General features: G+C 47.2%; 1 protein-coding gene across 1 annotated transcript in view; it reads right to left on the bottom strand.

Moving 5' to 3' along the window:
- SND1 (staphylococcal nuclease and tudor domain containing 1) overlaps positions 1-19,485 on the bottom strand; it is a 419,879-nt gene that overhangs the window by 88,927 nt on the left and 311,467 nt on the right. Inside the window, exon 16 of the mRNA XM_052638359.1 lies at positions 11,109-11,218. Coding sequence (XP_052494319.1) covers positions 11,109-11,218 — 110 coding nt within the window. The remainder of the gene's footprint in view (positions 1-11,108; positions 11,219-19,485) is intronic.

Below are 19,485 nucleotides of genomic sequence, written 5' to 3'. Positions count from 1 at the left end.
GAAGGACGGACCTGCCGGTCTTATTTGCATGATCTTCCACCTCTAGGTATACGTTCAGTGCCAAGATCCTTTTCTGGTAACTGTTACAAGGAAATCCATTGCATCAAGAGAAGGGAGAGGGAGAAGGGGAAGGCATTAGGCTAACCTGGAATGAAAAATGGCACAGTTTCACTGTGCAGCTTCACATTCACTTCTCATTCCTGGTTCAATGGACAGCTTTTGTTCTTGGTGCACTCAATGTCCCGAAGGACTTGTCGTGGGTCCTTTTCTTGTCCCTTTCAATCCTGGATAACGCCTGGATCTTTCTTCAGAGCTCCAGCCTGGCATTCCACTCTCTTCTAACCCTCCAACTTTACCCAGATCAAAGATAAACTCACGGCAGTCAGACGACTATAGTCATGGTAAGGTGATATGGAGCCAAAAACCACCACTGCTACATCAGAGCATAAGGAAGCATGGATCAGCCAGGCTCAAATAAGTCCTCCTGAAAGCCCTCATTTTCGAGTCCCAGTGACACTGGGAAATGAGTAAGGTCAGAGTCCAGTATAAACAGAGAAAGCATGGCAGATCACTCTCCAAATACCCCATGGCAGTCGGGGTGCATGGCACGGTTCCTCAAGCCACTGCTTCTTAGATGTCCATATGACATATGTGGAGTCCTAGCTTTCCCTGCCAGAGAAGGCAATGACACCCCACTCCAGTACTCTTGCCTGGCAAACCCCATGGACGGAGGAGCCTGGTAGGCTGCAGTCCGTGGGGTCGCTAAGAGTCAGGCACGACTGAGTGACTTCACTTTCATTTTTCACTTTCATGCATTGGAGAAGGAAATGGCAGCCCACTCCAGTGTTCTTGCCTGGAGAATCCCAGGGATGGAGGAGCCTAGTGGGCTGCCGTCTATGGGGTCGCACAGAGTTGGACACGAATGAAGTGACTTAGCAGCAGCAGCAGGTTCCCCTGCTGGTGACAGGTGGCTTATCTTTGGTCCACAGTCAAGTTGAGAAGAGGCTCTGTTTGTAGGTTTAGGACTTCTGAGCATTAGTGTTTCCACTGCACACAATGCTGCCTGGGAGAAGTTGTTCTAATTTGCAGGAGGATCTGGAAGCAGTAGCAAAGAGACCCAGACTTTTCTCTTCTTTATAGAAAAGAGACTGGCTGACCCCTGATTCTACTTAAAAGCTCCCAACACACAGGCCTGTGTCCAGTCCACCCTGCCTGCCTTGGCTATGGTGGTTTGTCCTCAGTGAGGTTCCAATCCTAGATTTAGCTCAACTCGGTGAGAATTCTCGTGAACAATATAAAAGATGTCGTGAGCTGTTGCTCACTGAGAAATCTCCTATCTACCAGGGCACCAGTGCTGGGCACACTGCAAATATCCATTATATCCATGGTAACCCTACGGAGAGGTACCCAGAGAGGTAAGGGCTTAGGTTTAGTAGGATGGCTGCACTGCACAACCCCTCAGGCACCACTGGGGTTACTGAATTCTACTGAATACTGATACTGATAATAGAATCTATTACTCACTGAGACTGCCCAGGTTTTAGAAGCGCTAAGGATCATGTCCAAGGTTGCACAATAAATGGTGAAGCTGGAAATGAGCACCCAGGTCTGACTCTGCACGTTACTAGCAGTCTTTGTTAAGTGGCCAGGAAGGGAAAGATGTCCTTCAGTGTTCAGGAGATGGGTCTAAAGAATGAGCTTATCCTTGCTGAATATGTGAGACATGCTGTTCAGACCAGGTTAGGGGATCTCTGCTGTTAATTCTCAAGCTTGCTCATAATCTTATTTCATGCATCACTGCGTTTCATAACAGACCATTGGTCACTTTCATTTTCAAAATCCATTTAAGTTCAGCTGACCAGAAACGGTCACGGGTGGAGTGGCAAGTGGGAAGTTCATCACTAAAGCCAGGTTTGGAACCCGTAGGATCTCGTCCAGTCCTTGGCAATAGACACAGGGAGTGGGCGTGCTAAAGGCAAGAAGAGGGTGGTGTTGAGATTGGCTCATCCACCAGAGCAGTCAGGGCTATGCCCTGGGGGGAGTCGCATGTGAAACGCTAGAACGTTAGTACCGATACTACCTGGAGAGCAAATGCAACCCACAAGCTGCTTCCTGTCTGTGGACAGTCCTGCTATTGTCTATGAGGAGACGGGCTTTAAAATGGCATCAGTTGAATCATATAATTCCAAGGAGAAATGATGAACATTCAGGCAGTGGGTGTGTCTGGGAATAGTTAGGACCATCAGAACAGGGAGGTGTGAGGCCTGAAGACCCCTGAACATGCCAGCTTGAAGGCTCACACTCAGGTCTACTTGGGCATGGCCCAAGGTGTCAGGGTCTGAGGTGAAGTTCTTCTGGAAACAGACAGGGCAAATCGGCACAAGGCCATCTCTTGTGTGGAAAGTGAACACAACGTGCTGGTCAAGAGATATGAATGAAACAGAACTATTTCCCAAATGAGGCTTCCAGAGAGAAGTGGACAGACTTCATAGACGGGATTTCACCTCAAAAACGCTAATTCCAAGTCCCTTTTCTTTAGCCCTTTGTCATTAAGAATGTTACTCGCCCCCCTACCCCATGCCACCTTTTTTTTTTAAAAAGAGAACTGCAACCAAAGCTTAGAAGCAGTGAACCCCCAGGATGATTGAAGAGGTAAGAGAAATCTAAATTAAAATAAATGTCGCTCAGTTCACCAGCACTTTTACCTCTCAGGAGCCCAGCAGTCTCTTACCTCCTGATAGCAACTCTCCATTTGTTCCAGGCCAGAGGCTCTCCATAGCTCTATAGAAGGCAGACCAGGAGGCTGAACGTGCCTGGCAATAGCCGTGTTCCACGGGGATGGCTCACAAAGAACATCATTTTATGTCAGGCAGGCAGATAGTATCAAATACCATAGGTGGCAGGGGTTCTGCTTAGCAAGGCTGTTTGAAGGATTTTCACGACCTTACGTTTGTAGTGATAATCTGTTAGTGAACCAGTAAATGCATTCTCCAGTGGCAATCACTGCCCACTATAACTCACTTCCAAGCCTCAATTTAGATAAGGTTCAAAGTAAGGACTATGGACTATTGCAGCAGAAAGATGCAAGAGGAAGTCATGTTTGAGCCTTTCACATCTTTACTCTGGGACTGATCTGGGTTCGACTAAAGATGGAAAGGAAAAACCAGTGCCAGGGACTGCCCTAGCATTGCCAAGGCTTCTACTTCTGGAGGAAACAATTTGTTAGGTCTACACCTCTAATTTTCTTGCACTGGAAGGAACAGTAAGAAAAACCCAACTAAAGTGGCAGGAAAAAACAGAGAAGTTTATCAAGGAAGAGTTCACCATAGTAAGGACCCGTTATCCAGGGAAAGGAAGAGTCTCTCTGCTGAAAAGGATTTTCTTCCCTGAGATACAATGGCATCCTTGAGAGCTTCCCACACACACATATATATATCCCACATAGAGGCTATAAGGAGGCCGCATCTCTTGTGGACCTAACTTTTATTCTGCACCCCATCCCCTCATCCCAACAGCCAGCCTGGGATGCAAACACTAGCCTCTGGAGGTCAGTGAGGCCTATCAAACCTATACCAGTCAGGCCGTATGACATAATTACAGGTAATAGGATCTTGGCCAAGCCAATGAAGAATTAGGCCCAGCAGCTATTTCAGAAGAATGGATGCAATTCTATGCTTGACTAGCTATGAAAGTTCCAGGCAGAAGAACAGGGAAACAGACAACAGCCAGCTGAGCCAGCAGCTTTGCTGAGAGGAATCCCACTGGAGCCAGCACACTGCTGGCTCCCGCCAGTGCACGCTGCTTGGGGAAGGCAACTGGTGACTGGCTCCCAAGGAGTTTAAAAGCCAGTGGGGGGTGGGGGGTGGGGGTGGAGGGAGAAAAGGGCAATGTGACATTCTTCATTATATTTAGCCTCACCTCTTTTATTTTGATGCCATTTTCATTGAATGGGACTAGAACGGGAATTGAGGGCCCTCCTCCTAGAGCTTTTAGAGATAATTTGGCAAGAGTCAGGAGCCCATAAGTGAAGGGGCTGTAAGTGGGCAGCCTGGTATTCACATGGTGCTAACAGCCTATCCCTGAACAGAAATATGAACTTCAAAATAAACCCTTCACCTCAGTTAGCAGTTAGATCAACAAAAGCAGAGGATGGAAACCACCAGGGAGGGAAAGAGACAAGCAGCATCTCTTAGGAGAGTGGGGAAGGACATAATGCTTTCTATTTGAACACTGGAATTAAAAACAAAACAAACAACAAAACACTCAAATACCATTATCTCATTACCCTATCTGTCAGACAGGGAGACCAAAGGAGGTCACAGTCCCCTAGAAAGCACACAGTCAGGTCTGAGTAACGGACTTTTTCTATGAGAAGATCCTAAATTAGCAGCTGTATGTCCAACCTCAATACGCCAAAGACTTCTCTCCACCGTACAAATGTTAAGCTTAGAGAGGTTTTCCGAAGAACCAGAAGAGACAAGAACAGGCCTTCTCCCCAGTCTCTAGAATTAGGTCACAGGGAATCAATGAGTTGATTTAATGAACATTTATCAGTTGAAATGCTCTCACACATGAGGCAAGATACAAGAACACAAAGGCAGAAAGCATGATTCTTGTCCTTGTGAAGTGAAGAAGTAAAGTCACTCAGTTGTATCTGATTCTTTGCAACCTCTTGGACAGTAGACTACCAGGCTCCGCCATCCATGGGATTTTCAGGGCAAGAATACTGGAGTGGGCTGCCATTTCCTTCTCCTTCTGCCATTTCCTTTCCTTCTTGTCCTTGAGGAGCTAACAATTTGGTGGGGAGACCAACATAGACAGATCACTTCAACATCACTGGCCAGTATATGACAGATGTCTGTATGGACACAGCACTCTGGGGACTGAAGGAAAGCCATCTGCCCAGCCTGAGAGATCCAGGGAGCGCTAAAGAGAAGGGGGTATATCTGGACGGACAGATGGGAATAAGAGAGCAAAAGAAGGGGGTGGTTGATATACTGGGTGGGGAGCTTAAGTTGACCTCACGGATGGGAGATATGGAATGAAATGTTACATATGGGGAATCGTGAATTATAATGTCAGTTATGATGAGGTGCAGACTGAAACAAATAGTGGAGATACCTGAAGTTCAGAGGTTATCAAAGATACATGTAAACTAAGGAGATTAAACTTCATCCCAGAGGCAATGGGGAGTTACGTTTTTATAAACGATGCATCTTTTGAGAAAGGTTAAAAATAGACATATGGACATACATGATCAAACTGATATGAAGCAAGGCAGGTCAGCGAGAAATTATACAAAAATTAAGGCCCACTAAGGCCAAACAAAGGATGAAGCAGGAATCAAGCAGCTGAACGATATAAGAACTATGACAAGAGGAGAGTCAGTAATTCGGGAAGGCATGGCCCCTCTGCAGTTGTGAGCCCCCAGAGTCAGACTCAGAGACTCTGACCACTCAACCAGTGTTGGACCTCCAGGCAGATCCTTTACAAATTTATTAGTTCCAGATATTTGAAGGCTGAGGAATATACAACACAGCTAAAAAGAATAACCACCTTATAATAGCAAAACTGGCAAAATTTGGGGAGAAAAAACACTCATCTGGGAATGCAGACATTTGAATTTTGGTTTTGATATTTGTCTTACAATAAGCTCTGTGAATAGAGGCAGTTCACTCTACATCTTAGTTTCTAGAATTGTAAATCTGGGGATAATATTTTTCTTATAGGTTTGCTGTGACATTAAAACAAAGTATTATATAAGAAAGTGCTTTTACACTAGAAAATGCTATATAAAATTGATCACTATTAAGACAGAAAATCTTTACTTGAGCCCCCATCAAAGAAAATAGCCTTAAATTAATTGAAAAAAAAAAAAGACAGACCCCTGGTGGGTGATGAACTGTCAAGAATGTGTGGGGGAGGTGAGAAAAAACCTCAGCCCTCCAAATAGCCTTTAATGCCTTGGGGGATAACAGAGGTGTTTAGAAAGCTGGCCTTGCTGTCTTTGCTCTTTCCTGGGCAGTGGTAGAGATAATCTAGAATAGGGTGTCTTTGTATAAGTAAGTGCAACATTGCCGGATGGCTGGCTTGCTTTCCCAGCAGGTTATTCTTTCCAGCTCAGCGAGGGCTACCAAGGGGTAAGGCACTGATAAGAGCTGGAGAGCAGTGGGTATCCTCCACCCTGGTGGACTTCCCGTGGCTTGAACCATCCTCATCGTTTTGATCCAGAGAAGTAACGTGGCTACTGTTCCTTCTTACATTTGTCTCCTGGACAGGGAGGGGGCCTGCATGGACAGACGGGAAAAGAAGGGCGAGAGGGCAGGTACCAAGAACTTTGGGGAAAGACAGGGCATGAGGGAAAACACTATTTTGACCAGTGGTGAACTGCTTAGATTGGTTTACCTTTTTCAGACCAGACACAGTACATTTGGTGCTAAAACAAAGGAGAAGGAACCACTTTCCTTTTAATTAAGTATTCTTTCCCAGACAAACCCCTCTGTAAATAAGACACCAATATTCAATGCTGAGCCCACATTTATCTGAAACATAAATACTTGCTCTTCAAACAGCAACAGTTGCTTGCGATGCTTCTGTGTATTTTTCTATCTTTTTTTTTTTTTTTTAAAGCAGGGGTAGTGGGAGGGAGGGAATCCAGGTCTGAGCCCTGGCCACTGCAGCCTGCAGAATGAGCTCCCTATGGGGGACAGCCTCCCTGTGGATGCTGGCAGGAAAAAGGGAAATAGGTCAGGGCAGCAGCCGGAGCTTTCGGCTTACTCTCCAGCATGAGGATGTCATTTTCCAGGCAGCAGCAAAGGGCAATTTCGGAGAGCTCAGGACAAAGGGGTCATTCAGAAAGGCCTTGGAAATGATGCCCCCATCCCCCTGGGAACTGCCTTCCCATAGCCGGGAACTGTGAAGAGGGTTCGATTGTGGTGCTGATCTCTTTTAATAATACCTTCTGGTCCCCTCTCTAACAGTGTAGGTTCTCCTGCTGCAGTGGCAGCAGCGGGTGAGTGAGTGAGAGCTAGCTAGCTGGCCTTCTGACACAAAGGTGTGGAGAGATTCCCCAATGACTGTTTAACTCACAGGAAGGGCCTCAGAAAGAAGAGGATGATCTGGGATTGCTGGATCAATGTTTTAGACAGCAATGCCAAGGCAGGAAAGAATCACGTACCCAGGACCACAAGATAACTGGAGTGTGAAAACCTTGGAGTTTGCACTTTTAAGCTGGTTGGTTATCTAATGCTCTCTCACACCACTACATCTGGGAAGATGCTAGCAATGGGCACAATTCTCCATCTGGGAAATTACACCGGATCTTCCTGTCCTTGGCAATGTGGCAGGGAATTGCCTGAAAGAGGCAGCTGTATTTGGGGGGTGTGGGGTGCCTGGCAGAGGGGGCGTCACCAAGCACATGTCGTCCAGTGGGACACAATGATCTCATGTTGTGTGACCCAGAAGTGGTCCAGCATCAAAGGCAGGGGACATGAGAACAAATCCATTTTCAGGGCTACACCCAGCCATTTAAACCCAACCCAGCAAAACCTGTGTAGTACAGTCAGCACACATGTTTGATAAAAAGATAAATAGTAAATATTCTAGGCTTTGGGGACCATATATACTGTTGGAACCAGTCAGCCTTGCTATTATAACATGCAAGGACCCATAGACAGTATGTAAAAAGGTTAGTGTGGCTGTGTTTCAATAAAGCTTTATTTACAAAACTGGCAGTGGGCAGGGCTTGCCCACCCCTGCGTTACACCAAATGAGCGAGGCTGGGAAGAACAGCTGAAGTTCTTTGAGAGTTCCTGGGCTGCTGTGGCCTTCCAGGTCCCAAAGAAAACCAGGTAACAACATGGTGTCTAGCCTACAGTTAATGCCCTGAAGCTGGCAGCACCACCAGGACACCCAGACCATTGACCTGAACAGTCCCGCCAGGCTCCCGACTCAGGGAAAGGAACAAATGCCAAGAGGAACCAATGGCTGAGGAGAAGGGCCATGAAGAAAGATGGAAAAAAAGAAGAAAGGCAACGAGAGGTGGCAGGGAGACACTCAGGAAAATGAGCTGCGTGATGGCGAAAAATGCCAGGCACTCTCTCCTGACAAGCGTCATTGTAAAAACACATTTTGGCAAACCAGGGCATTCAGGTCTCAAGATAATGGGGGCTGGCTGAAATGAGAGGGGTCTTGTGTGCGACAGTGCAGGCTCCACAAGAGGATATGGGATGCAAAAACTCCAAGTCTGTCTCCACCCGAAACTGGGAAAGAGACAGGCAGCACTTCCTGCCCCATTGACCCAAAGGTAAGACAGTGCATCTCATAAGTAAGGAGACAGTTTTCAGGGCAAGGTGCCCCATACTTGAGCTTTCTGTCTGCTCCCTGCTAGGGTGTTTATTACACAGTCTCTCCCCTGCTTCACATCCTTCTCAAGGCAGTCTCTGGGTTCCTGAGTCCAGCTCGATGGCCATGCCTCCCTCTGTGGGGTCACACATGAGGCCCAGGAGGTACTGTGAAATCAACGTAAGACTCGAGTGCTGCTCCTTTCTGAGATCAGATTTGTAGTGACTGGGGAAGGTAGGCAGGGGCTGGAGGACTGCTGGCCCAAATTAAGATAATAGAACATACATATATATATATATATATATATATATACACATATATATATATATATATATATGTAAAGGGGATGTGGTAGGGTCAAGGACAATCGCATCACCACACCTGTTTTACTGAGCTAAATGTGATTACCAAGAGAACAGGCAGGAGGTGAGAGAACCCATTCGCCTGCGGCCATCACAGCAGCAGTTTGGTCCCTGAAGAGTTCCTGGAATGAAGTCTTCAGTGGACACTGCCTTGAAGGTGAGAGTTACGTGCAGTGCACGTCTGTGGTCCCATTCTCAGCCACCCAGGCAACCACATAGCCCTTCTCCTAAGGGTGGGAAGGACCTCTACACTTGAGGACCAATCCGGCGGGCTTTTCTACATTCTTGTGAGGTAGGGGGAAGATGGCAAACAGAAACTCTCCCCAGGACAACTCCTGAAATAAAAATGAGGATACTATACAGGCAAAAGTTAGTGAACAAACCTATAACAAAACAAAAACCCCTCTTCATTCCTACACCGTTCAGAAAGGAGTTTTCATATACTATGAAGGAAACTGCCCAGAATAGGCTGTAATTGGTTCCTTTAGTCAGAATCCCAAGTTATCCCCTGTTTAGGCCATACTTGTCTTTCCTCTGCATAAAGACCTTTCAAACCCGTCAGCCCGACGATCATCCAAGCGGCTAAGAAAATGTGGAAAAGCTCTCTGTCAAGAATCCCCAACTTACAGCTATGAAAGATTGGGACACTCCAACTAAGAAAGATCAATATCAACCGTGGATAAGACTGAGGATGCCAGGGGCACCAAAAAGGATGGGGAAAATGCTTTAGCTTTTTCAACAATCAAATATCAGCAAGTACACAGACAAAAGTAAGGTGATAATAACCATGAGACAGCAGAAGAGCTTTGGGCCACTCACTCCTTTCAGTGGTCAGTATTCTCTTTGACCCCCTTGTGTTTTTGGATATCACCAGCGGGCCAGAAACATGATCAGGAAGAAAAGTGGCTAGGGAAACAAGAGTTGAAAAAGAAAAGGGAAAGCACCTTTAGAAGATGTGAAACAACAGGAAGAGGATACTGGTGAGAAATGAACAGAACCATGACTAAAAGAGTAAGTGATGAGGATGTTACCAACAAATGTCTCAGGCAGTCCAGGGAGCGGATTTCCTTCCCCATCTAAAGCATAACCAACCAACCAACCTTTGTTCCTGCTCCCTATGTGAAGTCTTCAAGTCATGACCTTGAGTGGACTCACCTGCTTATTCCAACATGAAACAGTTCTGCAGTTCCTTATTCAAAGGGGATATTGCAGGAGGGAAATTCCAAAATATCCACCCCTGTAACTCAATTCCTATAGGGTCAAAAATGTCAATAGCTACTGACAACAGGAGCATTTGGATTCTGGAAACACTTCTCTGGCATGCGGGGAGTGGGGTATCTTTAACTGATAACAATTCAGCCTGCACTGTGCAGTTGCAAGATAGTAGGGAAAGACAATTTGCATACCAACATAAGGACTGCTTCTTCACGAACAAATGCATCTGACCACACATGAAATAGAGGGCAATGTGATACTGATGAGACAATTAAGGAGGTTAGCACCCCCCCTTAATATATTCACTGACATTTCAAATCAATATGAGAGCTGTGAAAGCTTATAAACAGGTATTTGTACCACTTAACATCCCAAAGAAGCCCACACTATTGCTCCCAAGAATCTACAAAGATCCACAAGCAAGATAACCTCTAAGATCCCCATAATCTTTTTCACTATGTTATGAAATATGATATTGCATTAAAGCAGGAGGTACCCTGTGGATTTGATTGTTAAAAAAAAAAAAAAAAAGGGAAAAGGCAGATCTAAAACCCTAAGCCTGAGTCCAGCACACTTTCCACTGTCCTTTTCTGTGTCCCGCCTAGAAGAATGAGTGACAGGCATACTCCGGGAAAGAAGATGGCTCTGTTGACTATGACTTGATAGAAATTAGCAGGTAGATGGGCACCATGGCAGCTGAGCAGCCTCACTCCTGCCTGCAAGAGCCAGCCCAACAGGCAGAAACAGAAATACAATTAAATTAAGTCAGAAAACCCGCTACAGAAAATGCAATTACTCAAAGATACAAATAAATGTTCAAAGAAAATTGGCCCCTGACAGGGTTAGTCAAGCTTCTAAATCCAGCTGGAGGCAGGCAGCTCTGGGCTGATTCACCAAGGAGGAGACCGCAGAGCAGAAGGCTCACTGCTTTAGCATCCTGGCTGGGCCAGCCGGCGTTCACCCCGCATCCCAGGACACCCAGGGTGAGGAGCAATTGGTGGGTGGCTGGTCAATGAAGCAGGTCTCCAGGAACAGGATGTGGGCAGACACGGAATCGATCATGGACGTGGAAGGCGGAGCGCCAGAGAAAGGGGCAGACGGGTCTCCAGCATTGCAGGAAAACACCAGACCGAGTGAGCCGCGCTCCCTCCACCCTCCTCATCCATGAAGCAACTGGAGACGTCCTACCTCTCGCTGCAGCACCAGCTCCTTGGTGAAAAGTGTTGCCTCCTCACTGAACGGCTCCCCTTCCTGCACCAAGCCTGGGAGGTTCCGGGCTCCTCTGGGGCATTCGATACCTGTGTCAGGAGAAGGGAAGAATCTGTGATGAAAAGGGGCCCGTGAGGTCTGGTGTTCAGCAAGAACGGTCCCCCGACTCTGGGAGCCAGATAGGTGCTAGGTGATAATGCAGGACGGACAGGTAAGTGGTAGGAGGGGCGGTGTTCAGTTCACCTGAGGTGGGGAAACGACCACTATCAGGGCAGCAACAGTGGAGAGGGGGATCTTGGTCACAGAGTCCGGAAATTATTAAGATCGCCAGGGGAGTTCCAAGTAAGATATTCAGGAAACACCCCCTACTCCACCAAGATGTGGGATGAATCCTTGTCTTAGACTCCTCACTCTGGAAGGGCCTATAGTCTCGCTGCTTCAACCATCACTTACACAAATGGCTCTCTCACCTAAATTACACTGATATCCCCAGCCATTCTGCCTCCTGAGAGCCGTTCTGGCTGATGCCTAGACATTTCCTCTTTACTATCTGACTTGCACGTCCAATTCAAAAGTGTTAACTTGGTGTCATTTTCCTCTTCAAATAAGCCTCCCCCTCTGTCCTCTGGCTATATTTGGGACAACAGCACCATCAGTATTTCATTCAGAATGGGAGACAGAAAAAAAAAACACCAGAATCTTGATGAAATATTAGGTGTCTGAAGCCAGACAGACCTGGATTCACATCCTTGCTGTCATTTATTAGATCTGTGATCATGGCCCAGTGACTGAGCCCACTCAAAGCCTCAGTTGTCCTATTTGTAAAACCTACTTCACGTGGCTGTTGGTGGAATTAGGGAAGATTATTACGGCAAATATTTAGTAACATGCCTGACACATGGAAAGGTTCAGTACATTTTAGCTCTTATTATTGTATCATTATTATCACTGACACAATTACCCATGCTCAAAATCTCAGTCATCTTTCATTCTATAAAGCAGCTTGCAAGATTCTTGAGGACAGAATCTCACCCTTTACACGCCTGTGTACTCAAGGACAGCACTGTATACAATATGGGTGCTCACTAACCAAAGCAGACTGCGTTTTCTTTCTCTTTGTTTCAATCATTTATGTTGCAGGTTTTTATCATTGATGGTGCGCACCTGTGACAGGCCACGAACTCTGTCACATTTTGATGTCTGAATTAGATTTCCCCCAAATTCAAACCGCAGCTGTAATTATGAAGCCAAAAACTTGACCTAGGTTAGAGACCTAGGAAAGGAAAATAATCAAGATATGGGGGGGGGGGGGGGGGCGGGATGCACTTAGTGCCCATATCTAAACCACTGCTGGCCTCTCCTGCGCAATAGGCAGTTCTGCTGGGAGGTGTGACCTCTTATTTATAAACAGCCTCAGGGACAGTGACAGCCGATCTGGCTCGGGGAGGTGGCGTAGGGTGGACACCTGCTGGGAGTCTTTGGGAGAACGGGCGCCACCGCTGCTGGGACAGACGGTACACCCCTTACGGATGAAGCCAGGTGGCTGCGCGTGTTTCTGGCCGCAGCACAGATTCAAGGTCAAGGAGCTCAGAGGAAAGGTAATAGTTTATACCCCAGGTTTTCAGAAGCTCAAGAACAGCGCTTTCTCTCCAAGCCTCCAGGCCTCAGCAAAGGAACACATGACGTCAAACAGAACTCTGGACGGGGAGCACAGCACCAGGAGAGGAACCACGGCAGGGGAGCACCTGGAGCTGGCGCCAGGACCATTCCCCCACTCAGGCAGAGACAGGACGGGGAAGGCCTTGCCCGAGTGCCACCTGCACAGACGGCCACCAGGGCTGCCTCTCTCCCTTCCTGCACCTTAGTGCCAGGCTGTAAGGGACAAGCGGAACTGGTTTTTTGAAAAAGACATCAATAAACTCATGGGACCAAAAAGCCTAAGATTCACTTTGAGAGGAGATGAGGGCTCCAGAAAAATGAAAACTAGCCCATCCATGACTTTCACAATGTTATTAGCTAAAAACCCTTTCCATTTTATATGTGTAAACTAAGCAAACGTTGTAATTATCAGAGGAAAATAAACCATTCTATTCTGGCCACATAACCACAGGTCAAACACTGTTGCACAAACAAGAGTACTGCAAAAACAAGCATTCAGTTTGTTTGTGACTCTTGGATGGGACGTGACTCGGGTGCTGTGGGTGAGGCTGCGGAAGGACACAGAGTCACTCTAGGTGACCAGATGTCCCCACTCTCTTCCTGTCCCTGCCTGGGTATTCTGAAGTCTCAAGGGAGCAACACACCCCGCCAGCCCTCTCTGAATCCTGGGAGATCACCAAATGACTAACTGGAGAGGCAGGATGGCCCACTGAGCCTGGGGAGGCAAACAAGTCAAGCTGAAATGGATTCAGGTTAGCTTCCTGGCGAGACTCTTGGGCCTGTGGTGAGCAAACCTTAGCCATTGCATGTGGACTCACAGGCTAAGGCGGGCCTAAGTCCTGCTGCCCCTCCACCTGCCAGGAGCTGGGTTCCAGCTCTTCAAGGGGAGAAAGCTGAACTAGGCTGTCTCCTTGCCCTTCAAATGGGAAAAGTAAACACATCCCAGCACATCAATTCCCATCAGGCCGACAGGTAAGAGAAAGGAAAGTTGCCTGAGAACAAGAATATCATCGCTGCCTTTATCATTCACTCTCCCCTTTCTCCCGGGCTGACTCATCCCTCTCTCTGACCTGCCTCTTCTGAAGTTAACCCCTTCTGAGGCAAAACCTGTCTCAACGTCGCATCTCAGGTCTGGGTCAGGATGGCTTAGCCGACGCTAATTACTAGGAGAGAGGTTCTATCCAGTGGGAGCAGGTGCCAAACACTGAAAACCAGGTGAACCCAGGTATAAGTTCTAGGAGAATAAAGGTAGTGGGGGGTGGGGGGGGGATGATGAGCATTTACTGAGCATCCTTGACTATCTACGAACTGACATGTGGCCCCAAGTCACCAAGTAGCCAATCTGAACCCTAGATTGTCAGACACTAAAGCTACTGAGAAAAAGCCCAGCTTCTGGAGTCAAGCATTGCTCTCGCCAGACAGTGTTGGACAAGGGAGGAGTGCAGGACTGGGGGACTCCATTTTGTGTCAGGCAGGTGAGGGCAAGAACAGCTGGAGTTGACATGTGTGGCAGACATGCCCCCAGGCACTGGGGTCCTCATGAGAGCAGAGGCGGGGGGATCCCTAGATACAATGGGGGCCCCAGGCTGGATCGTAAAACAGGGAGTGGGTGAGTGAGGTGGAATCTATTACCAGACCAGGGCTCACAGCTGGGGCTAGGAAAGTAGGAAGGGCTTTTACATGACTGGCTGTCTGAATGTTAGAAACCTGATGAGCCGAGCTACTTCTGTAGACGGACTGAGCAGATGAGTGCTCTTCAAACTTCTATCATGTACTATGGTTCCCTCCCCCCACTCACATATGGGGATGCACATATATGCAGCAGTTTCTACAAAAGAGTGGTCAGTTGTGACTACACGTGATACTCTGTCTCCCTTCTCTATTTCATTAATGAAAACAGTATATAGTTACGACGCTGAATTAACTGAAAACCTTGGGGTGAGGGGAAGGAGCTGCAAGGTCTAGGGCTTGAGGAAGACTGAGGTGTGAAGACAAAAGGCTGGGTGGCCTGACGGCTCTCTTTGAGAGGTCAAAGGCCACACCAAGTGCTTACATACCAGCTTTGGGACTTGGCTTTTGTGTCCCAAGGGATCAAGGACAGGAGGAGAAATATGCGGCCCACTAACAGAGAGTTAAGTCAAACAAGGTAACGCCATAAGGTAGGAGAGACAAGACGTAGCAGATGAAGGCAGGGGGAGGACACGTGTAGCCAGCGAGGGGAGTCCTGCTACGCCCTTCCCTCCTGAGAGCCTGGCCAGCAGGGAAGCCCGTCTGCACTGTACCTCCGACTCAAATGCCCCTCGGTGCCGGGCTGGCGTGCTGCTTTGTTACTGATACAACAGACTTAGAGAAGGTTAAAGAAAACACATCACAGGAATGAAGGCCGGGTTCTCTGACAGCGACCTGGAGGCTGCAGTGGCCAAGCTGGGCCAGCCCACATGCCGCAAAGGTGAGCAGCCCAGATGGTGAGAAGGAAGCGTGTGTCACTGGGTTCCGGAAGCCCTCGGTAGGCAGGCCAGGCAGAGCTGCAATTCTGGTGGGGGCTCAATCGCCACTATCTGCTGTCTTTCCCACTAAAGCCTGGGGCCGCCCTGCCTGCCTCACGAGGACACAGTTAATTCTGCTGAGCTTCCAATGCCACACGTGCAGGTTAGCCACAAATACTGAGGTGTGAAGACAGAAGGCTGGGTGGCCTGACGGCCCTCTTTGAGAGGTCAAAGGCCACACCAAGTGCTTATATACCAGCTTTGGGACTTGGCTTTTGTGTCCCAAGGGATCAAGGACAGGACGAGAAATATGCAGCCCACTAACAGAGAGTAAGTCAAACAAGGCAACGTCATAAGGTAGGAGAGACAAGACGTAGCTGCTGAAGGCAGCTGACACAGGCAAGCCTCGAATACTGAAAATGCTGTTGTTGTCTTTGTAAATCCCAAACATTCTTGAACATTTCCTTCCCTATAATGGGGAGGGCAGAATGTAGAAGAAAGAGACCCCCATGGGGCCCTTGCAGCTGACTTCTGCCAAGGGCAGACACAGGAGAGGCAGGCCAGACACATCTGCTTCTGCTCCAGAGGCTCCCTGACCTCTTTAAAGCCCGACAGACAGACCTGCCTAAGGGAAAAGCCATTATCCCTCACACCTTCTCTAGGCTTTCTGGGATAGGAAGGCCGACCAAGATTACTTAAAAACAGAACCAGAAGAGAATTTGCTTGATCCTGTACAATTGAGAAAGAGAAAATTCATCACCAGGCATCAGCACATCATTTCTGGTTTCTATTCTGCTGCTGACAAAGTATCATACATCTCCAAGCCTCAAGGTCTCTGACTGTAAAATGAAGGAGCTCCAAAATTCTCTCCTGGCCAGGAAATCCTACCATCCGCATTATGCCCTTCTGAGATTTTCCATGTCGGGTTCAACTCTGGGAGTAGAGGGTGCCTCCTTTCAAATGTCAAATTCTGGAGTTATATACAGCATATTAAAAAGAAATTATACACTTAGAGACATTGACTAACTAGGTCAATTAACACAAACACTTTGGTCAGTCAGCTCTGGAGCAAGAAGTACAAATTGTTGTAAATGATACGATAATGGCTACATAAGATTCTGTTGATGGCCATATGAGAGAGTCGTGTATTGCTTGAATATTTTACATTATGTGTTGAGTTTTATGACAATTAAGCCTCTGGGCTCAAAGCGTGGTGTGCTTTTTCTTTATTGAAGTGAGGGAAGTATCACAAATTCGCCTCGGCTAGAAGTGACACCTTCCCAATGGCTCTTAGTCCAGCAAACAAGAGGCCAGGCATTTGCGGCTAGAAACAGAACTCTAGTGAAAATAGTAACCAATTGGAAGGATTAGTTGATGGTGTTTATTACTCATCTACTGTGTGTTTGTTACTGCATTGGACATCACGGAGGGAAGGATGGAGCCTTGTGCCGACTTTGGATACTTGCTGAGATCCCCTGGCAGACCTTCTCTCCCCCTATTTCACAAATACACATCACTGCCTACTCAGGGTTAGGCACTGGGTTGGGAGATGAAAACTCAATGATGAAAAAGACAGACTTTGTCCTAATGAAGCCTAATTAGCAGCATGACGATATCATCTTCCCCACCACTGTAGGAAGTATGCTGTCGGTGATGGAATTTATCATCAGTCTGTAGGGTGCTGGATGTTATGCAGTAACATGCCATATCTGGATTATGGCGGGCAGGTGCATCCGTGTCTAGGAGCCTGTTGGGAAGATGCACTGGACAAGTCAATCACGAGCTCACCATTGACCCATCCCTTGCTAAGGAGGCAGCCTCAGGCAGCTGCTTTCCCGCTCATGGCCCTGGCTTCTGTCCTCTCCCTGGTCACAAGTTGGGGATGGATGTCAGAGCAGGAGGTGAGAAATGAGGGAGAGAGGGCAGAGTTGCTCCTGTACCTGATTCAAGGATAGTCAATTTATAGCAGATGGCAGAGGGGAAGCAAGCTCTGTCTAAAGAGAAGTAAAGATAACAGGTGAGAAAGATTCTTTCTGGAAACTGGGCAGTGCCCAGAACATGAGGCCATTAGGAAGAGGAAGGAGGGGAGGGCATTGCTTCAACACTGGAGCAGGGAGGTGCGAACCACCTCTGACCAAAGACCGCCCCTCCAGGGTTCCAGAATCTGGAAGGTCTGATCTTAGCTTGGCTCCTGTTTACTAGATGTTCCCATTAATCTGCTCTCTCCTCTCACTGCTACCACAAGTAAGCCAATGTGAGAACCTGGTATTTCCAACCCAAATAAAACTAAGATGAAATTGCTTCTTGGGGTAGGTACTGTGTCTTGTTGTTGTTCAGTCGCTAAGTCATGTCTGACTCTTTTCGACCCCATGAACTGCAGCATGCCAGGCCTCCCTGTCCTTCACCATCTCCCTGAGTTTGCTCAAACCCATATCCACTGAGTTGGTGATGCCATCCAACCATCTCGTCCTCTGTTGCTCTCCTTCTCTTGCCCTCAATCTTTCCCAGTACCAGAGTCTTTTCCAGTGAATCAGCTCTTTGCATCAGGTGGCCAAAGTATTGGAGTTTCAGCCTCAGCATCAGTCCTTCCAACGAATATTCAGGACTGATTTCCTATACGTTTGACTGGTTTGATCTCCTTGCAGTCCAAGAGACTCTCAAGAGTTTTCTCCAGCACCATAGTTCAAAAGCTTCAATTCTTCAGTGTTTAGTTTAAATAAGCAGGGTGACAACATACAGCCTTGACGCACTCTTTCCCAATCTGTAACCAGTCTGTTGTTCCATATCCAGTTCTAACTGTTGCTTCTTGACCCGCATACAGGTTTCTCAGGAGGCAGGTAAGATGGTCTGGTATTCCCATCTCTTTCAGAATTTTCCACAGTTTGATGTGATCCAAACAGCCAAGGCTTTAGCGTAATGAAGCAGAAGTTTTTCTGGAATTCCCTTGCTTTTTCTATGATCCAGTGTATGTTGGCAATTTGATCTCTGGTTCCTCTGCCTTTTCTAAATCCAGCTTTTACACCTGGAAGTTCTTGGTTCACATACTACTGAAGTCTTACTGAAAGGATTTTGAGCATTACCTTGCTAGCATGTGAAATGAGTACAACTGTAGGAGTACTTTGAGCATTCTTTGGCATTGCCCTTCTTTGGGATTGGAATGAAAACTGACCTTTTCCAGTCCTGTAGCCACTGCTGAGTTTTTCAAATTTGCTGACATATTGAGTGCAGTACTTTCACAGCATCATCTCTTAGGATCTGAAATAGCTCAGCTGGAATTCCATCACTTCCACTAGCTCTGTTCGTAGTAACGCTTCCTAAGGCCCACTTGACTTCACACTCCAGGATGTCTGGCTCTAGGTGACTGAGGATTGTCTTCAGTTCACTTCAGTTCAGTCACTCAGTCGTGTCCGACTCTTTACGACCCCATGAATCGCAGCACGCCAGGCCTCCCTGTCCATCACCAACTCCTGGAGTTCACTCAGACTTGCGTCCATTGAGTCAGTGATGCCATCCAGCCATCTCATCCTTGGTCATCCCCTTCTTCTCCTGCCCCCAATCCCTCCCAGCATCAAAGTCTTTTCCAATGAGTCAACTCTTCGCATGAGGTGACCAAAGTACTGGAGTTTCAGCTTTAGCATCATCATTCCTTCTAAAGAAATCCCAGGGTTGATCTCCTTCAGAATGGACTGATTGGATCTCCTTGCAGTCCAAGGGACTCTCAAGAGTCTTCTCCAACACCACAGTTCAAAAGCATCAATTCTTCGGCGCTCAGCCTTCTTCACAGTCCAACTCTCACATCCATACATGACCACAGGAAAAACCATAGCCTTGACTAGACGGACCTTAGTTGGCAAAGTAATGTCTCTGCTTTTGAATATACTATCTAGGTTGGTCATAACTTTTCTTCCAAGGAGTAAGCGTCGTTTAATTTCACGGCTGCAGTCACCATCTGCAGTGATTTTGGAGCCCAAAAATATAAAGTCTGACACTGTTTCCACTGTTTCTCCATCTATTTCCCATGGAGTGATGGGACTGGATGCCATGATCTTCGTTTTCTGAATGTTGAGCTTTAAGCCAACTTTTTCGCTCTCCTCTTTCACTTTCATCAAGAGGCTTTTTAGTTCCTCTTCACTTTTTGCCATAAGGGTGGTGTCATCTGCATATCTGAGATTATTGATATTTCTCCCAGCAATCCTGATTTCAGCTTGTGT

This window comes from Budorcas taxicolor, chromosome 4, assembly GCF_023091745.1.
Source record: "Budorcas taxicolor isolate Tak-1 chromosome 4, Takin1.1, whole genome shotgun sequence".
NCBI classification, from domain to species: domain Eukaryota; kingdom Metazoa; phylum Chordata; class Mammalia; order Artiodactyla; family Bovidae; genus Budorcas; species Budorcas taxicolor.
The sequence above is the reverse complement of the archived record's forward strand: the minus strand, read 5'-3'. Positions and strand labels throughout refer to the sequence as shown.